Raw genomic sequence first — 14,161 nt, 5'->3', positions numbered from 1 at the left:
ATTAAACTACTTTTTCTGTCAAATTTGTTGTACAACATGATGTTTTTATGCTTAATTTGTAAAATCATAACCTAATTTGATGTTTAACAGGCTTTTCCTTAATGCCTCCTTATTATCCAACATATTCGCTTTTCCAACGTTCTGCCGGCCTGTTTATGTTGGAAAAGTGAGACTCTACTGTAAAATACAGATTATCTGCCTTGAACTGGAATACATGGCAGTGTAGAAGAGGCTATAGAATAATTAAATGACAGCCTTATAGATAACCCAGTTCAAAGCAGATATTGTGGGATTTTCTGCCTTGATATTCTGGGATATAGGGCTGTGCGGAAGGGCAGTGTAGATCCAGGCTGATTCTGCTGAAGGTGGCATGATGCCTTGCTTGTGAAGAGAGGGTTAGATGAATGGTGTGATTTCTTCTTTCTTTCAGTTTTCTTATGTACTGTATTTAACTGATCCCCGGAATTTGGTTGCCTGATGTAAGGAGGGATTGATTTTGAGGCGAGAGAAGCCCTTTCATTGGCTCCGAAAAGGCCCAACATCAAGATTTAGGCCCCTTCCACACAACCCTATATCCCAGAATATCAAGGCAGAAAATCCCACAATATCTCCTTTGAACTGGGTTATCTGAGTCCACGCTGCCGTATATTACAGTTCAACGCAGATATTGTGGGATTTTCTGCCTTGATATTCTGGGTTATAGGGCAGTGTGGAAGGGCCCTAAGAGAAATAGCCCGCCCGAGTCAGAATTCTGTGGCTTGCCGCCTCTGTGAAACATAAAATAAAGCACCCGTGGTTTGAGAGCGCGCGAGGGAGTTAGCGGCTCGATGAAATAAGAACTGGGAGCGATGACAGCATTGGAGCCCCAGCGTAGTAGCCGGCCATCTATCTGATGCTGCCGGTTGATGTTTTGCGATTTTGTCGGAGATTTCGCCCCTCCCTCGTTGGCCCCGCCTCCGATCGACAAGAGAAGTCATAAAGGCGACCTTCCCGGCTGCATCCAGGCAGTCGCCCCAAAAACCGCCCAGAGAGGCCAAGCGAGGACGCTGCAGAAGAGGAGGAGGAGGATCCACGGAGCCAAGCCTCATGGAGGGCAAAGCGGTAAGGGCTGTCCCGGCATTCATTCCCACAGCCTGGCTTTGGAATAAGAACTAGCAGGGAGGATTTGCTTGGGAGCTGAGGGTTTGGGGTGCTCTAATGGATGCAGGTTTCGAAAGCAGTGTTTGGAGGTGTCTAGAATGGGAAGGGAATCGGCGTTGGCTTTCTTTTGGGGTATAATGGGGGCAGGGAACACGTGGGGCCCTTGCAGACGTGTGCCAGAGAAGGCTCAAAAGATGAAGGCGGAGGGAGATCTGGGAGAAGCTGGCTCACCTTGGAGCTCAGGCATTAGGAGCCTGATTAGAAGCCTTGCAACTGTGTCATTCATATAGATAGGGCGGAATAGAAACATTATTATTATTACAGTATTGATATATATGTGGATAATATGTGTGTATGTGTGGCTTGTTTCCAGGGCCCCTTCTACACTGCCATATACAATCCTGATTATCTGCTTTGAACTGGATTATATGGCAGTGTAGACTCAGATAATCCAGTTCAAAACCGGTCAAGTGGATTATCTGCTTTGATAATCTGGATTATATGGCAGTGTAGACGCATATAATCCAGTTCAAAGCAGATCACATCTATTATTTATTTTGATAATCTGGATTATATGGTAGTATAGACTCATATAATCCAGTTCAAAGCAGATCACGTGGATTATCTTCTTTGATCATCTAGGGGCCCTTCCACACAGCCATATAGCCCAGAATATCAAGGCAGAAAATCCCACAATGTCTGCTTTGAATTGGGTTATCAGAGTCCACACTGCCATATATTCCAGTTCAAAGCAGAATATGTGGGATTTTATTTAGCTGTGTGGAAAGGGCCTGGATTATATAGCAGTGTAGAAGGGGCCCCAAAAGGCACCGAATCCATCTGAATACATTCTATAGGAATTGAGCATCAACCGTGCAGAGGAGATGCATCCTTTTGCTCTGTACTGTATTATTTGATTTCCCAGCCACCAATGTGTTGGCCGCCTATGTAACAAAATTTGAAAATCTGTTCCTGGTTGTAAAGTGTTATTTCCTGTTTAATTGTGCAGTACTTACAATGAAAGTAGTTGTTATATTTCGGAAACTTTGTTTTTGTGGCTGCCACAAACTCTGGTGAATTGGTTGAGACTCTAGGAGATATATATTGAAAAAATATAGCAAAATGTGCTGCAGGATGTCCTGCAAAAAAAAAAGTTTTTGCAGTTTAATCAACTTTTTCCATGTGTTGTCGAAGGCCTTCATGGCCAGAATCACTGGTTTGCTACGAGTTTTCCAGGCTGTATGGCCATGTTGTAGAAGCATTCTCTCCTGACGTTTGCCCACATCTATGGCAGACATCCTCAGAGGTTGTGAGGTCTGTTGGAAACTAGGCAAATGGGGTTTATATATCTGTGGAATGTCCAGGGAGGGAGAAAGAACTCCTGTCTGCCTGAGGCAAGTGTGGATGTTGAAATTGATCACCTCAATAAGCATTGAATAGCCTTGCAGCTTCAAAACCTGGCTGATTCCTGCTTGGAGGAATCCTTTGTTGGGAGGTGTTAGCTGGCCCTGATTGTTTCATGTCTGGAATTCCCCTGTTTTCAGAATGTTGTTCTTTATTTACTGTCTTGATTTTAGAGGGTTTTTTTAAATACTGGTAGCCAGATTTTGTTCATCTTAATTGTTTCCTCCTTTTTGGGCAGTAAATAAAGATGTGGGCAAAATGTCAGGAGGGAATGCTTCTGGAACATGGCCATACAGCCGAGAAAACTCACAACAACCTTATAGTAAAATGTGCTGCAGGATGTTTTTCAAAAACAGTTTTTGCAGTTTAATCAACATTTTCCATTTATTTATGATAGAACACTTAGGAAATGACATTTGTAACCCAGGAACAAAAATCATGTTACATGATGTATCATTTCTATCTATATTTTAAAAACATTTTGGTACCTTTATGCACCAAAACTCCACATAGATACTGGTTGTTTATTCCTCTCCCTTGGCAAAGGGATGGCGCTCCCAAGAATCTCTGCCAAGGACACTTGGAGGATGTGTTTCACTTGCATCCAACAAGTGATACAATTCTGGAATGCCTTTCACTTTGAGAAAGCCTTCATAAAATCTGCAGTCAGGACATGTGCCTATTTACAGTCAGTGCGTGCTTAGGAGAGAGCATGTGTGTGCATGAGAAAGAGAGTGAGTGTGAGAGAGAACATTTGTCTGCCAGATTTGTCACAGCGCTTTCAGCTCCACCCCATCCTCCATTGGATGGTTCTCTTTGGAGTAGAAGAAAGATGCTGCCGGGGTTAAGAGTGGAGAAGGTTTCTCACAGACCCACATGGAGCCTCAAGGCCTTTGCCGCCGCCACCATCTTCCCTTCATCTTTTGTACAGACAAAAAGCAGGGTAGGAGGACTTCCCCAGCAGGGCCTCCTGCATTGCTGTGCTTAAGAGGAGGATCACAAGACTATCAGAGATGTAAAGTCATCCTGATGAGTTTGCAGAAAAATCGAACTACAAGAGAAGTGAGAGCCCTGGGTTGCTGTGCGTTTTCCAGGCTGTATGGCCATGTTCCAGAAGCATTCTCTCCTGACGTTTTCATCCACATCTATGGCTGCCATCCTCAGAGGTTGTGACGTTTGTTGGAAACTAGTCAAGAGGGGTTTACAGTATATATCTGTGGAATGTCCAGGGTGGGAGAAAAAACTTGTGTCCGTTTCAATCAGTGACAGCTAATCACCTCCCAACAAAGGATCCCCCCAGGTTTTTTTTCGTGTCAGGACCAACCAGAGTTGCTTCTGGAATGAGAGAATTGGCCGTCTGCAAGGACGTTGCCCAGGGGACACCCGGATGTTTTTTTGATGTTTTACCATCCTTGTGGGAGGCTTCTCTCATGTCCCTGCATGGAGCTGGAGCTGATAGAGGGAGCTCATCCACGCTCTCCCCGGGTGGGATTTGAACCTGGCAGCCTTCAAATCAGCAACCCAACCTTCAAGTCACAAGGCTTTTATCCCCTAGGCCACTGGAGGCTCCATCCCCCCAGGTAGGAAGCAGCCAAGCTTGGAAACTGCAAGGCTATTCAGTGCTAATCAAGCTGATCAATTGCAATATTCACATTTGACTCAAAACAGACAAGAATTCTTTCTCCCACACTGGAATTTCACAGAAATATAAACCCCACTTGACTAGTTTCCAACAAACCTCACAATCTCTGAGGATGCCTGCCATAGATGTGGGTGAAACGTCAGGAAATAATGTTTCTGGGACATGGCTATACAGCCTGAAAAACTCACAACAACCCAGTGATTCTGGCTATGAAAGCCTTCAACAACACAGTAAGAGCTTTCTCTGATCAGAGCTGTGCAGAATGTACATGCACGTTTGTATATGTTATTATTAAGCAATTGCACGGGAAACCCAGTTCTTTGCAATCGCTTGGCATGGCATCACGTTGTGTCGGAGGCTGAGACTCTCTTGTATCTTCCGGTGTGGGCTGTTGAGCAGGAAGTCACTGGTTCAAACCTCACTCCAGCCACGATGTCATGAGCTGGTCTTGGGCAAGCAACAGTCTGTGACAGAAGGGCGATAATAACATACTTGACTATTTGGCTGTAATAATTATGGAGCGTTGAAGGGTTTATAAATTCTAAGGGGTTATTATAACACCGTGTCCTGGGAGATTCTAATCTTTCACAACCAAGGCACTTGCATAGATATTTTGGGATATTGTACTTGTGTCTCAATTAGAACGACTGCTTAAGTGGTGAGGCAGACATAGGTAGCAGCAAGTTTGATGTCTAAACTGCTTCAACTGTGTATAATAGCTTTTCATATGAAAGGTGAATCATATGAACTCAGACTGGGTGCAGAATTCTTCCCCAAAACATATTTACACTGCTCCAATACAATAACCTTCATTTCCCTCTGGCCCCTTCTACACAGCTGAATAAAATCCCACATTATCTGCTTTGAACCGGAATATATGGCCATGTGGACTTAGATAACCCAGTTCAAAGCAGATACTGTGGGATTTTCTGCCTTGATATACTAGGCTATGTGGAAGGGCCCTCAGTTTTATTTGTTTAAGACCTGTGAATAGGAGAGTAATAGGAAAACGAACACAGCCAGAAGAACTGGCTCCTTCCACACCGCTGCAGAAAATCCTCTTTGAACTGGATTATATGGACCCGAATAATCCAGTTCAAAACAGAAATTGTGGATTATCTGCCTTGATATTGTGGGTTATATAGCTGTGTGGATGGGCCCTCAGACCCCTTCTACACTGCCATATAAAATCCAGATTATCTGCTTTGAACTGGATTATATGGCAGTGTAGACTCATATAGTCCAGTTCAAAGCAGATAATGTGGATTATCTGATTTGATAATCTGAACTATATGGCAGTGTTAGAAGGGACCTCAATGTCCCTCCTGCATTTTAAATCACCTTTCATGTTTTGCTAAATTTGGCTCAGAGCCCTTCCAGACAGGCCCTATATCCCAGGATCTGATCCCAGGTTTTCTGTTTATCCCAGATTATCTGACAGTGCAGACTCATATAATCCGGTTTAAAGCAGAAATCAGATCCTGCGGTATAGGGCCTGTCTGGAAGGGCCCTCAGCCTCAGTGTGTGTCCCAAAATACATATCAGCTCTTGCAAACATATATGCCTCCATATATAATCTAGTAATATAACTAGTAGTATTAGTCCGTCTCTTTTGCAGTTATGACTTATTCACGAATATACCAAAACAAGAAGAGAGCTGTGATACCCATGGATGCATTTTAGAATGCTATTAATTAGAAACACTCTTTGTAAGGTTTTCGATTTTATGGTTACTCACGTTCATGGCTTAGCCACCTAAAGGGCACCTTTCTTGGAAGTCACAATCTCTCAGCCTCAGAGCAAGTTGGACATGTGCACACACCCTTTCCAAAATAAGACAGTCCCCAAGTTATGAACAAGATAGGTTCTCTTGGTTTGTTCTTAAGCTGAATTTGTTTGTAAGTCAGAACAGGTACAGTTATTAAGTAATTATGTATTTCTTAGTTTTGCTGTGGTGTTTGTGTTTTACCTCTTTTTCTGTCCCTGTGATCATTGGATTTTGAAAAATGTGGCTTGTGGAAATAAGGATTGGTGCTAAAGTTCCGTGGAGACCCTTTTTCCCCAAGATAACTCTTTCAGGAGTGAATTTCCCTTCCGAGAGGGAGATGCTATGAGTCCTTTTTAAATAGGGATTGCCTGTCTAAATAGTAATTAAATTGCTTCATTCCTTATGGGGTGGATGTCCCGAATGTGACCCTCAGGACTGCGCTTTTTGCCTTATAGTAGGCCTCATACTGGTTTTTTTCTAGATGTCATTTTGTCTGTCCCACAGGGGCTATGGGAACCCACTGAAAAGGATTCCTAAACTGTCTCCCCTTTAATGCTTTAGCCCTCAAAGATTTGCCATCTTTCCCTGGAGGTAGCCTTTCTATTTATATACTCCCCTCTCGTGGCAGCATCTGAGTACTGCACATGTTTATTTGTTTTTGTAGTGGTAGCACAAAAATGTATTTTTAGTATTTGAAACCCCACCAGTATTTTAAGTTCAATCGTGAAGGGAATGCGTACCACGTTTGGTCCAGATCCAACAAGTCATATAGAAGCCTTTACGAAACAAGCAAACAAACATACATATTTTCACTTTTATCTTTTATTTTCACTTTTATTTTAAAATGTGCTAGAATACCCTGTTGGTATTTCCACAACAGTCTAGCAGACTGTTGCTGTTGTTGCTGTTGTTGTTGTTGTTGTTGTTGTGTGCCTTTAATTTTGACAAGGTGACTCTAAGATGAACCTTTCACAGAGTTTTCAGGTGTTGGGAGTGAGTGACACCAAGTGTAGTTTCATGGCCAAAATGTGAAATCAAACCCAGGTCTCCAGAGTCATAGGCCCCTTCTACACTGTTATAATCCAGATTATTAAAATAGATAATTCACATTATCTTCTTTGGATTATATGAGTCTACACTACCATATCACCCACCTCAAAGCAGATAATCTGAATTTTATATGGCAGCATAGAAGAGGCCCCAATCCCAACACTCAAACCATGGAATCACATTGGCTGTCCTAGCAAAGCTACCCCCAGAAATCAAATACAAAACACTCTGCTGGATCTCTCTAATTATGAAGATCCTAATCTGTAGCATCTCTCAAATCTGTTTAATTTTTACAAAACTAGAGTGTGAACTAAGATCTCTTCTACACTACTATATAGTCCAGATTATGAAAGCGGATAATCTACATTATCTGCGTTGAACTGGATTATATGAGTCTACACTGCAATATAATCCAGTTCAAAGCAGATAATCAGGATTTTATATGGCAGTGCAGACGGGGCTTGTGCTGACTGAACTGCTGACCTAAAGGTCGGCAATTCAAATCTGTGAGACGGGGCGAACTCCCATCTGTCAGCCCTAGCTTCCCATGTGGGTACATGAGAGAAGCCTCCCAGCAGGATGGTAACACATTCCAGATGTGCTAAGAGTATCAGTAATTGTTTGATTGGATGTAATCCTTTAAGTGGCCTCTCCTTCAAAACATTAAATTTACCAGTTACTGTCTGGGGGAAGGTATCAGCCATTTTACAGGATTAACACTGAAGAATATGGTGGTCTGGTCTCAGAGAACTAGCTGAAGTTTCATCCATATGCTTTGCTTCCATATGTCTCCAGGCAGAGAAATCAAATCCCAGGGCAGGTGACAGGAGGAAGAAGTGACTTTGTATGTCAGGTAGCTGGGCACATATCTCCACCTGGCACCAGGGCTGAACATACAGTGCAATGTATGTGGGGAGTGGCGAGTTAGACAGTAATACATGCATTTGGTGTATTGTGCCAGTTGCATCCAGGTCAGAAGTAGAATGCCAGTGTTGTCACTCCTGAGCTTTCTTATTTGTACAAGTTCCAGCTGTCATTTTATTCTCCCTTCCCCAATGGGTTTGGGTTGCATTATTACAGTACTTAGTTAATAATATACTTTATTGATATTCATATTCTGCTATATCTCCCTGAGGGGCCTCAGAGTGGATTACAGGTACATATATGGCAAACATTCAATGCCGTTATACAGTTGACAACAAAGACAGACAGTACACAAACAGAAGCAAGGCTTCCCTCTTTTTTCATCTTCCGGGATCCGGAGGCTGTGCTCGACTCGGCCGTGGGGAGGTGCTGTTGTTTCATTTTTCCATGCTGAGGAACCGTCGTCCAAGAACGTCTTCCTGCCTGAATTGCCAGCATGTTTTCAGGGGCACCTTTTACCTTCCTGCCAAAGCAATACCTATTTATCTACTCACACTGCTATTTTCAAACTGCTAGGTAAGCAGAAGCTAGGCTGATGGCGGGAGCTCACTCTGACCTGCCACTCTGACCTGCCACTCTGACCTGCTTGAACTGCCAATCTTCCGGTCGGCAAGATCTTCTGTTGTTGCCAGTTTAACTTGCTGTGCTAGCCAGCTTTTATCCAAACTTCGAGCCCATTGACTCAAAACCATAACATCCTTTACTTTTTATCTTCCAGAATAGATGGGGGAAAGTCAGAGTTTTGCTTTACCAAAATACAAGCTTTTAGATTCCAAGGAACATATTCATGTGTGTGTGTGTACGTGTGAAATGTGCATAAAGAAGAATATAATGAAAAAATATTCTGGAGCATTATACATTTTCTAACTTATCTGTTGGGATGTCACTTAAAATAATTAAACAAATTATTGATAAATTAATGATAAAAAGAGATCAGTTGTGTACTTTTCTTTCTGCAAAATGTGAAGTAATAATTCTTTCTCCTCCAATTCATCCACAGAAGATAACATGCTCCCTTCTCTTTGCTGTGATTGTTTCTGTCATTGGACCTGTCCAATATGGGTACAACATAGGTGTCACCAACGCTCCTGAGGAGGTAAGACCGAGAAATGGACACTTAGTGGGCTTTAAACCTAAGTTTGACTGATAAGCACAGAATTTGATTTGCCAGGAAAGTTGAGAAAGGATACAGCAGATGTTGGGCAGGGGAGCCATGGAATACAAAACTGTCGTTTGTGGAGATGCAAGCAAAACAGTGAACACATCTAAATTTAGAGTGATCCAGTTAGTTGATGTGCTTAGCACATTTTTAGAAAAGGTGCTTTCTCATTCGGTAAAAAATGTGTGTCATAGCATATTATTTTCTCTTGAATGCCGAATGCTTTGTTTTGAAACTGATCATTGGAAGGCAAAGGTGGACTTAATTTGCAAGATTAATCTGATGATATGCTGAGCACATTTTTAGAAAAAATGGGAGGAAAAGGTCTGCTTGCTATACCATTTGATTTTCCTCTACTGTGCACCTGGAACTTGGAATGCATTGTTTTGTAATTGATCATTGGACTGCAGAACTGATTTTAATTTTCAGGTCCAGTTGTTCAGGCACTTATCTCTGAGGAAATCACCTTGTAAGAGGAAATTGGTGGATGATCAGCAGAGTCTCAGTGGGGTGGAGGTGGAGTTTGCCAATAGCTGGAATTCAGTGTATGATCACTTGCTTTGCCTACCAGTGGAATGGTGAAATTCCTTCCTTTTAGGAGTAAGTCGGAATAGAAAAGCATTGTTCTCTCTCTGGAAAACATAGCAATTGTCATCTGATGTTGGAATGTGTGTCACCCTGGCTCTTTTGTTTATGTAGAATGACAATTTTTCCCAAATTAGAGTTGTGCTGAATCATTGTGACTGGAACCCACAAGCCACACAGAATTTCTTGTGTTGATAGCGGAGGGTTAAAGTATTGCTGCATCTGTGTGTCTTCAAGTTCTTTCTGTCCCTAAAACGAGCCTGTCATAGGGGTTTCTTATCAACATTTGTTTAGAGTACGTTTGCTGTTTAACATATACATGAAGTCGCTGGGAGAGGTTATCCAGAGCTTTGGAGTGTGGTGGCATCGATATGCAGATGACACCCATCTCTATTACTTCTTTCCACCAAAAGCCAGGAGCCCCCGGTGATGCAATGGGTTAAACCCTTGTGCCAGCAGGACTGCTGACTTGAAGGTTGGGTTGCCGACCTGAAGGTTACCAGTTTCAATCTGGGGAGAGCACAGATGAGCTCTCTCTGTCAGCTCCAGCTCCCCATGTGGGGACATGAGAGAAGCTTCCCACAAGGATGGTAAAAACATCAAAACATCCGGGCATTTCCCTGGGCAACGTCCTTGCAGACAGCCAGTTCTCTCACACCAGAAGTGACTTGCAGTTCTGTCATATATTCCAGTTCAAAGCAGAAAATGTGGGATTTTCTGTCTTGATATTCTTGGATATAGGGATGTGTGGAAGGGCCCTAAATCTTCCCAATTACTTCCCCTGTGTGTGTGTGTGGGGGGGGGGGAGTGAAAGGGGGGAGCAGTTAGAAAGGAGGAAGAAATAAATATCACTGGCTCCAATTCAGATTTTTAAAAGAAAGCCTCCACATAGTGTGTTGGTGGGACAGGATTTGGAGAGAATGATTGTTTAGAGGGAAGCATTAAGCATCCAGACTGCACCAATCTGTAGATGAAAAAAGAATTGAAGTTCTGCTGTGTGATGCATATTTAATCCTGACAGTCCAACCAAATTGGAAAACTAATCCTGTCAGTGGGACATTATTGGTGGTTCCAAACTAATAAATGCTGAGGGATTTCTTAGAATCATGGAACCATGGAGTTTGAAAGGGCCTCATGGGCCATAGACTTCTACCTTCTGTTCAGTGCATGATATCCAGCTAAAGCATCCCCAGCAGATAGCCACTTTTTGAAGATAATAAGGGATTGAGACTTGACTATTTCTGTAGGCCAGTGGTTCCCAACCAGTGTTCCACAAGAACTAAAATATGGTTGGCAGCCTCACTGTTACCTATACCGTTGCAATAAGAGCGAGTGGTCTTGTGAAACCCTCTTAAAGTGCTGAGGCAATGGGGAGGGGGGTGTCAGGAGGGGAGAGGCTGACAACCCACAAAAGGCACAACAACAAGCCTTCTGGCTGCTGCTTCTCCTCCTCCCTCCCCCTGAGGCGAGCAGTTCCATGTGGCGCCTAGAAGCGGGGGCATCTTGGTATCTTGGCTTTTAAGCCTGTTCCTGGGGTTATGTGGGGTGCATTGGATAGACCACATCAGCACTAGATTATTAAATATGGTTTCCTGTGGGCAAACAGATGGCAACTACTGAATGGCATATGTTCTGTTTCAGAAACTACAGCTAATGTGGTCTAACCAATGCAATTTTATGAATCAACACCCCAAATAACCAAAACTGATTTGTAACTCTTTTGGTACTAATTTTGGAGAGTGGTCTCAGGTTAAGTAGTCCCTTGTCAAAAAAGGTTGGGAACCAGTGCTCTAGGCAACTGGTTCCATTGCTATATTGCTCTCAATCAAGAAGTTTCTTCCAAGGTTCAATTGAAATCAAGTTTCTTATAACTTAAAACCATTTGACTGGGTTATACCCTCTTCAGCCTCTACAGGTATTTAAAGAGGGTAATTTTTTGAGAGAGTGATTCAAATCCAAGAAGTGGATTCTTTAAAAGCATCAAAGGGAAGAGCTTGGTTATCTTAAACCCATGAGCAAGTCTTCAGAACTAGGAAATGAGTCAGAGAAAAACTGTTATTTTACAAGAATCCTATTCAGTTGTTGCTTTGTAAGTAATTGGCTTCCATCCTAGTGCAATTTTTGCTGCTTTTCTTCATGTACACCGTGTGCTCTTTTAATCTGGTTGGTTTGGAAACATGGCCTTCCAGACTAAATCCCAATCAACATAGCCACAGTGGATTCTGGGCAAAGTATCATCCATGGGTTGCATACAGCATCTAATTTTGCAAGCCCACAATGCTCACTTGTTGCTGTCAAAAATTCTATTTGCTGTCAAAACCACTGCATTCAATATAGTCAATGGGGAAAGGAAAACAATGACTTTCCGGTTGATTATTGACCATAGAATAATCGGCATCATAGTCAATAATCAATGCAATATTGAACATCATATTAAAATCAAATTAAGTACCGTAATTAAATAAAATAATCACATATCAGTGAAAACATTGTTTTGTTGACAACCAGTGGGACAAATTTTAATGATCTTAACTGTTTAATGGAGACTGAATTTGTTTTGATATCAGCTAATATAACATAGATTGTATACATATGTAACAAAAGTTTTAAATTGTAAAACATCCTTCATTCCTCCAAAGTAAAACATATGCAGCCTGCAAGCATTTCACCAAGTTTGCGGAGTGGTCCGCTAGCCCATGAGACTTGCCCTCCTCTAACTCAATATATTGGACCAGAGTCTGTACCTTTTAGCTAATTACTAGCCTTCCCAATTAAAATCTTACCCAACTTTGCTATTTCTTTCCTTTAAAAAAACATGCAAAGGATAAAATAAGAGGGGAAGAATTTGAATATGTGGGCGGGGTTTCCAAATAATGTGTCTAGAAATTACACCATTAGATTATTTGGAGGAAGAGGGATGGGACTAGTGAAGTGCGTAGGTTGGCTTCTTTTCAAGAATGACTCACGTATACCACATCCACCCTAGTTCTCGTAATACAGATGTCATCACTAGACGGGATTTCCGACAGAGCTCAGCCAAGCTGCTGTGCTTACATGCCCTGCTGCCATCTGGTGGTAAACACAGGACATGTCTGTGCAAGAATCTTAACACTGAAGAAAACCAGCATTAGCACCCAGTTTCAACAGTTTTTTTTAAAATAAATTTTTATTTTTTAAAACACAAAAAATACATACCGTATTTACAATTCCCACCACCAACACGAGGATTGTTTTCTTTTTACATACTCGTTTCTTTATGAGACAATTTTTATATCTTTATCTTTATCCATTTCCAACCTATATACTATATAACATTTGTATCTTATTTCTTATGGCTTGATCTCCAGATTGATTCCAGATCCATCTTTCTTCCATTTCTCTTGTTCTATTTCAACAGTTATATTCTCTTTGCAGTGCTTCTGAGTTACTTGGTTAGAAAACATGCTTCAGTGTAAGATTTTGTGATGTAAGATGCCAAGAGCAATTGTGATTTTGAGATGTGCAGATTGGTATTAGGTCTTCTGATTTAATATTATTTTGTCAGATCTGACAGCTTTTCATCAGATGGTCATTGGCAAAGGAATGTGGCAAACAGCACATAAATGATTATGGTTTTGAGAACAGCCACTAACAAAGAATCACAAGGACACAGAGAAGCAAACCATATGTGCAAAAATCACAGATTTGCAAATGTGACTGTGGCCCCAAAACCGCATTGTATGGTCAGCGTAGACTCATCTAATGCAGTTCAATAGATCCAGTGTCTCTTGTTTACATCTGACTCTTTTTTTCTCCTTGGCATAAATTTTAAAACATTGTGCCTTTCTGGCATACTTCTAACACTGTCTAAAATTACTAATCCTTTTATAATTCATTCAGATTTGCTTTTTATCTCCCACTTTCCCTTTTGTGTATGCAGAAGATACTATTTCACAGGTTTTAAAATGTTCTTTCATGGTCATCAAAACACAGTTCTAATCCAGTGTTTGTTTTCTACTGTTCTGCAGATTATCAAGAACTTTTTCAACGAGACATGGCAATATCGAACAGGAACACCTATCTCTGAGAATCTCAAAACTTCACTTTGGTCCCTCTGTGTGGCCATTTTTCCAATAGGCGGGATGGCTGGTTCTTTTTCTGTGGGACTTTTTGTCAATAGATTTGGCAGGTATGTTGGAAACAGGAATTTCACAGCATTTTCCTCCCATTTTGGAGCAGGGGAAGGAGATACGATGGAAAGGGGTGGCAAAAATATTCATAAACAAGGGGGAAACTAAGTCAGTGGTTTTGCCATGCATTGGGAACTCAAAGAATGCCCTGACAAAAGATGAGGTGTGGAGTGCTTCAAGCTGGAAATCTAAGGGCCCATCCAGACAGCCCCTTTAATGCGGGACTTCCCGCTACACAAAGGGGACTGTCCGGACAATGTTTCTGGAAACTGCAGAAATCCCTGGTTTGTGGCGAATTAATTTGATAGTGGGTTTATCCC

At 41.9% G+C, this 14,161-nt stretch overlaps 1 protein-coding gene across 1 annotated transcript in view; it reads left to right on the top strand.

Moving 5' to 3' along the window:
* Positions 1–814: 814 nt before the first annotated feature.
* LOC100559998 (solute carrier family 2, facilitated glucose transporter member 3) overlaps positions 815–14,161 on the top strand; it is a 35,177-nt gene continuing 21,830 nt past the window's right edge. The window contains exons 1-3 of the mRNA XM_008115914.3: positions 815–1,101; positions 8,929–9,024; positions 13,680–13,840. Coding sequence (XP_008114121.1) covers positions 1,087–1,101; positions 8,929–9,024; positions 13,680–13,840 — 272 coding nt within the window. The 5' untranslated portion in view covers positions 815–1,086. The remainder of the gene's footprint in view (positions 1,102–8,928; positions 9,025–13,679; positions 13,841–14,161) is intronic.

Source organism: Anolis carolinensis, chromosome 5, assembly GCF_035594765.1.
Source record: "Anolis carolinensis isolate JA03-04 chromosome 5, rAnoCar3.1.pri, whole genome shotgun sequence".
NCBI classification, from domain to species: Eukaryota; Metazoa; Chordata; class Lepidosauria; order Squamata; family Dactyloidae; genus Anolis; species Anolis carolinensis.
The sequence above is the reverse complement of the archived record's forward strand: the minus strand, read 5'-3'. Positions and strand labels throughout refer to the sequence as shown.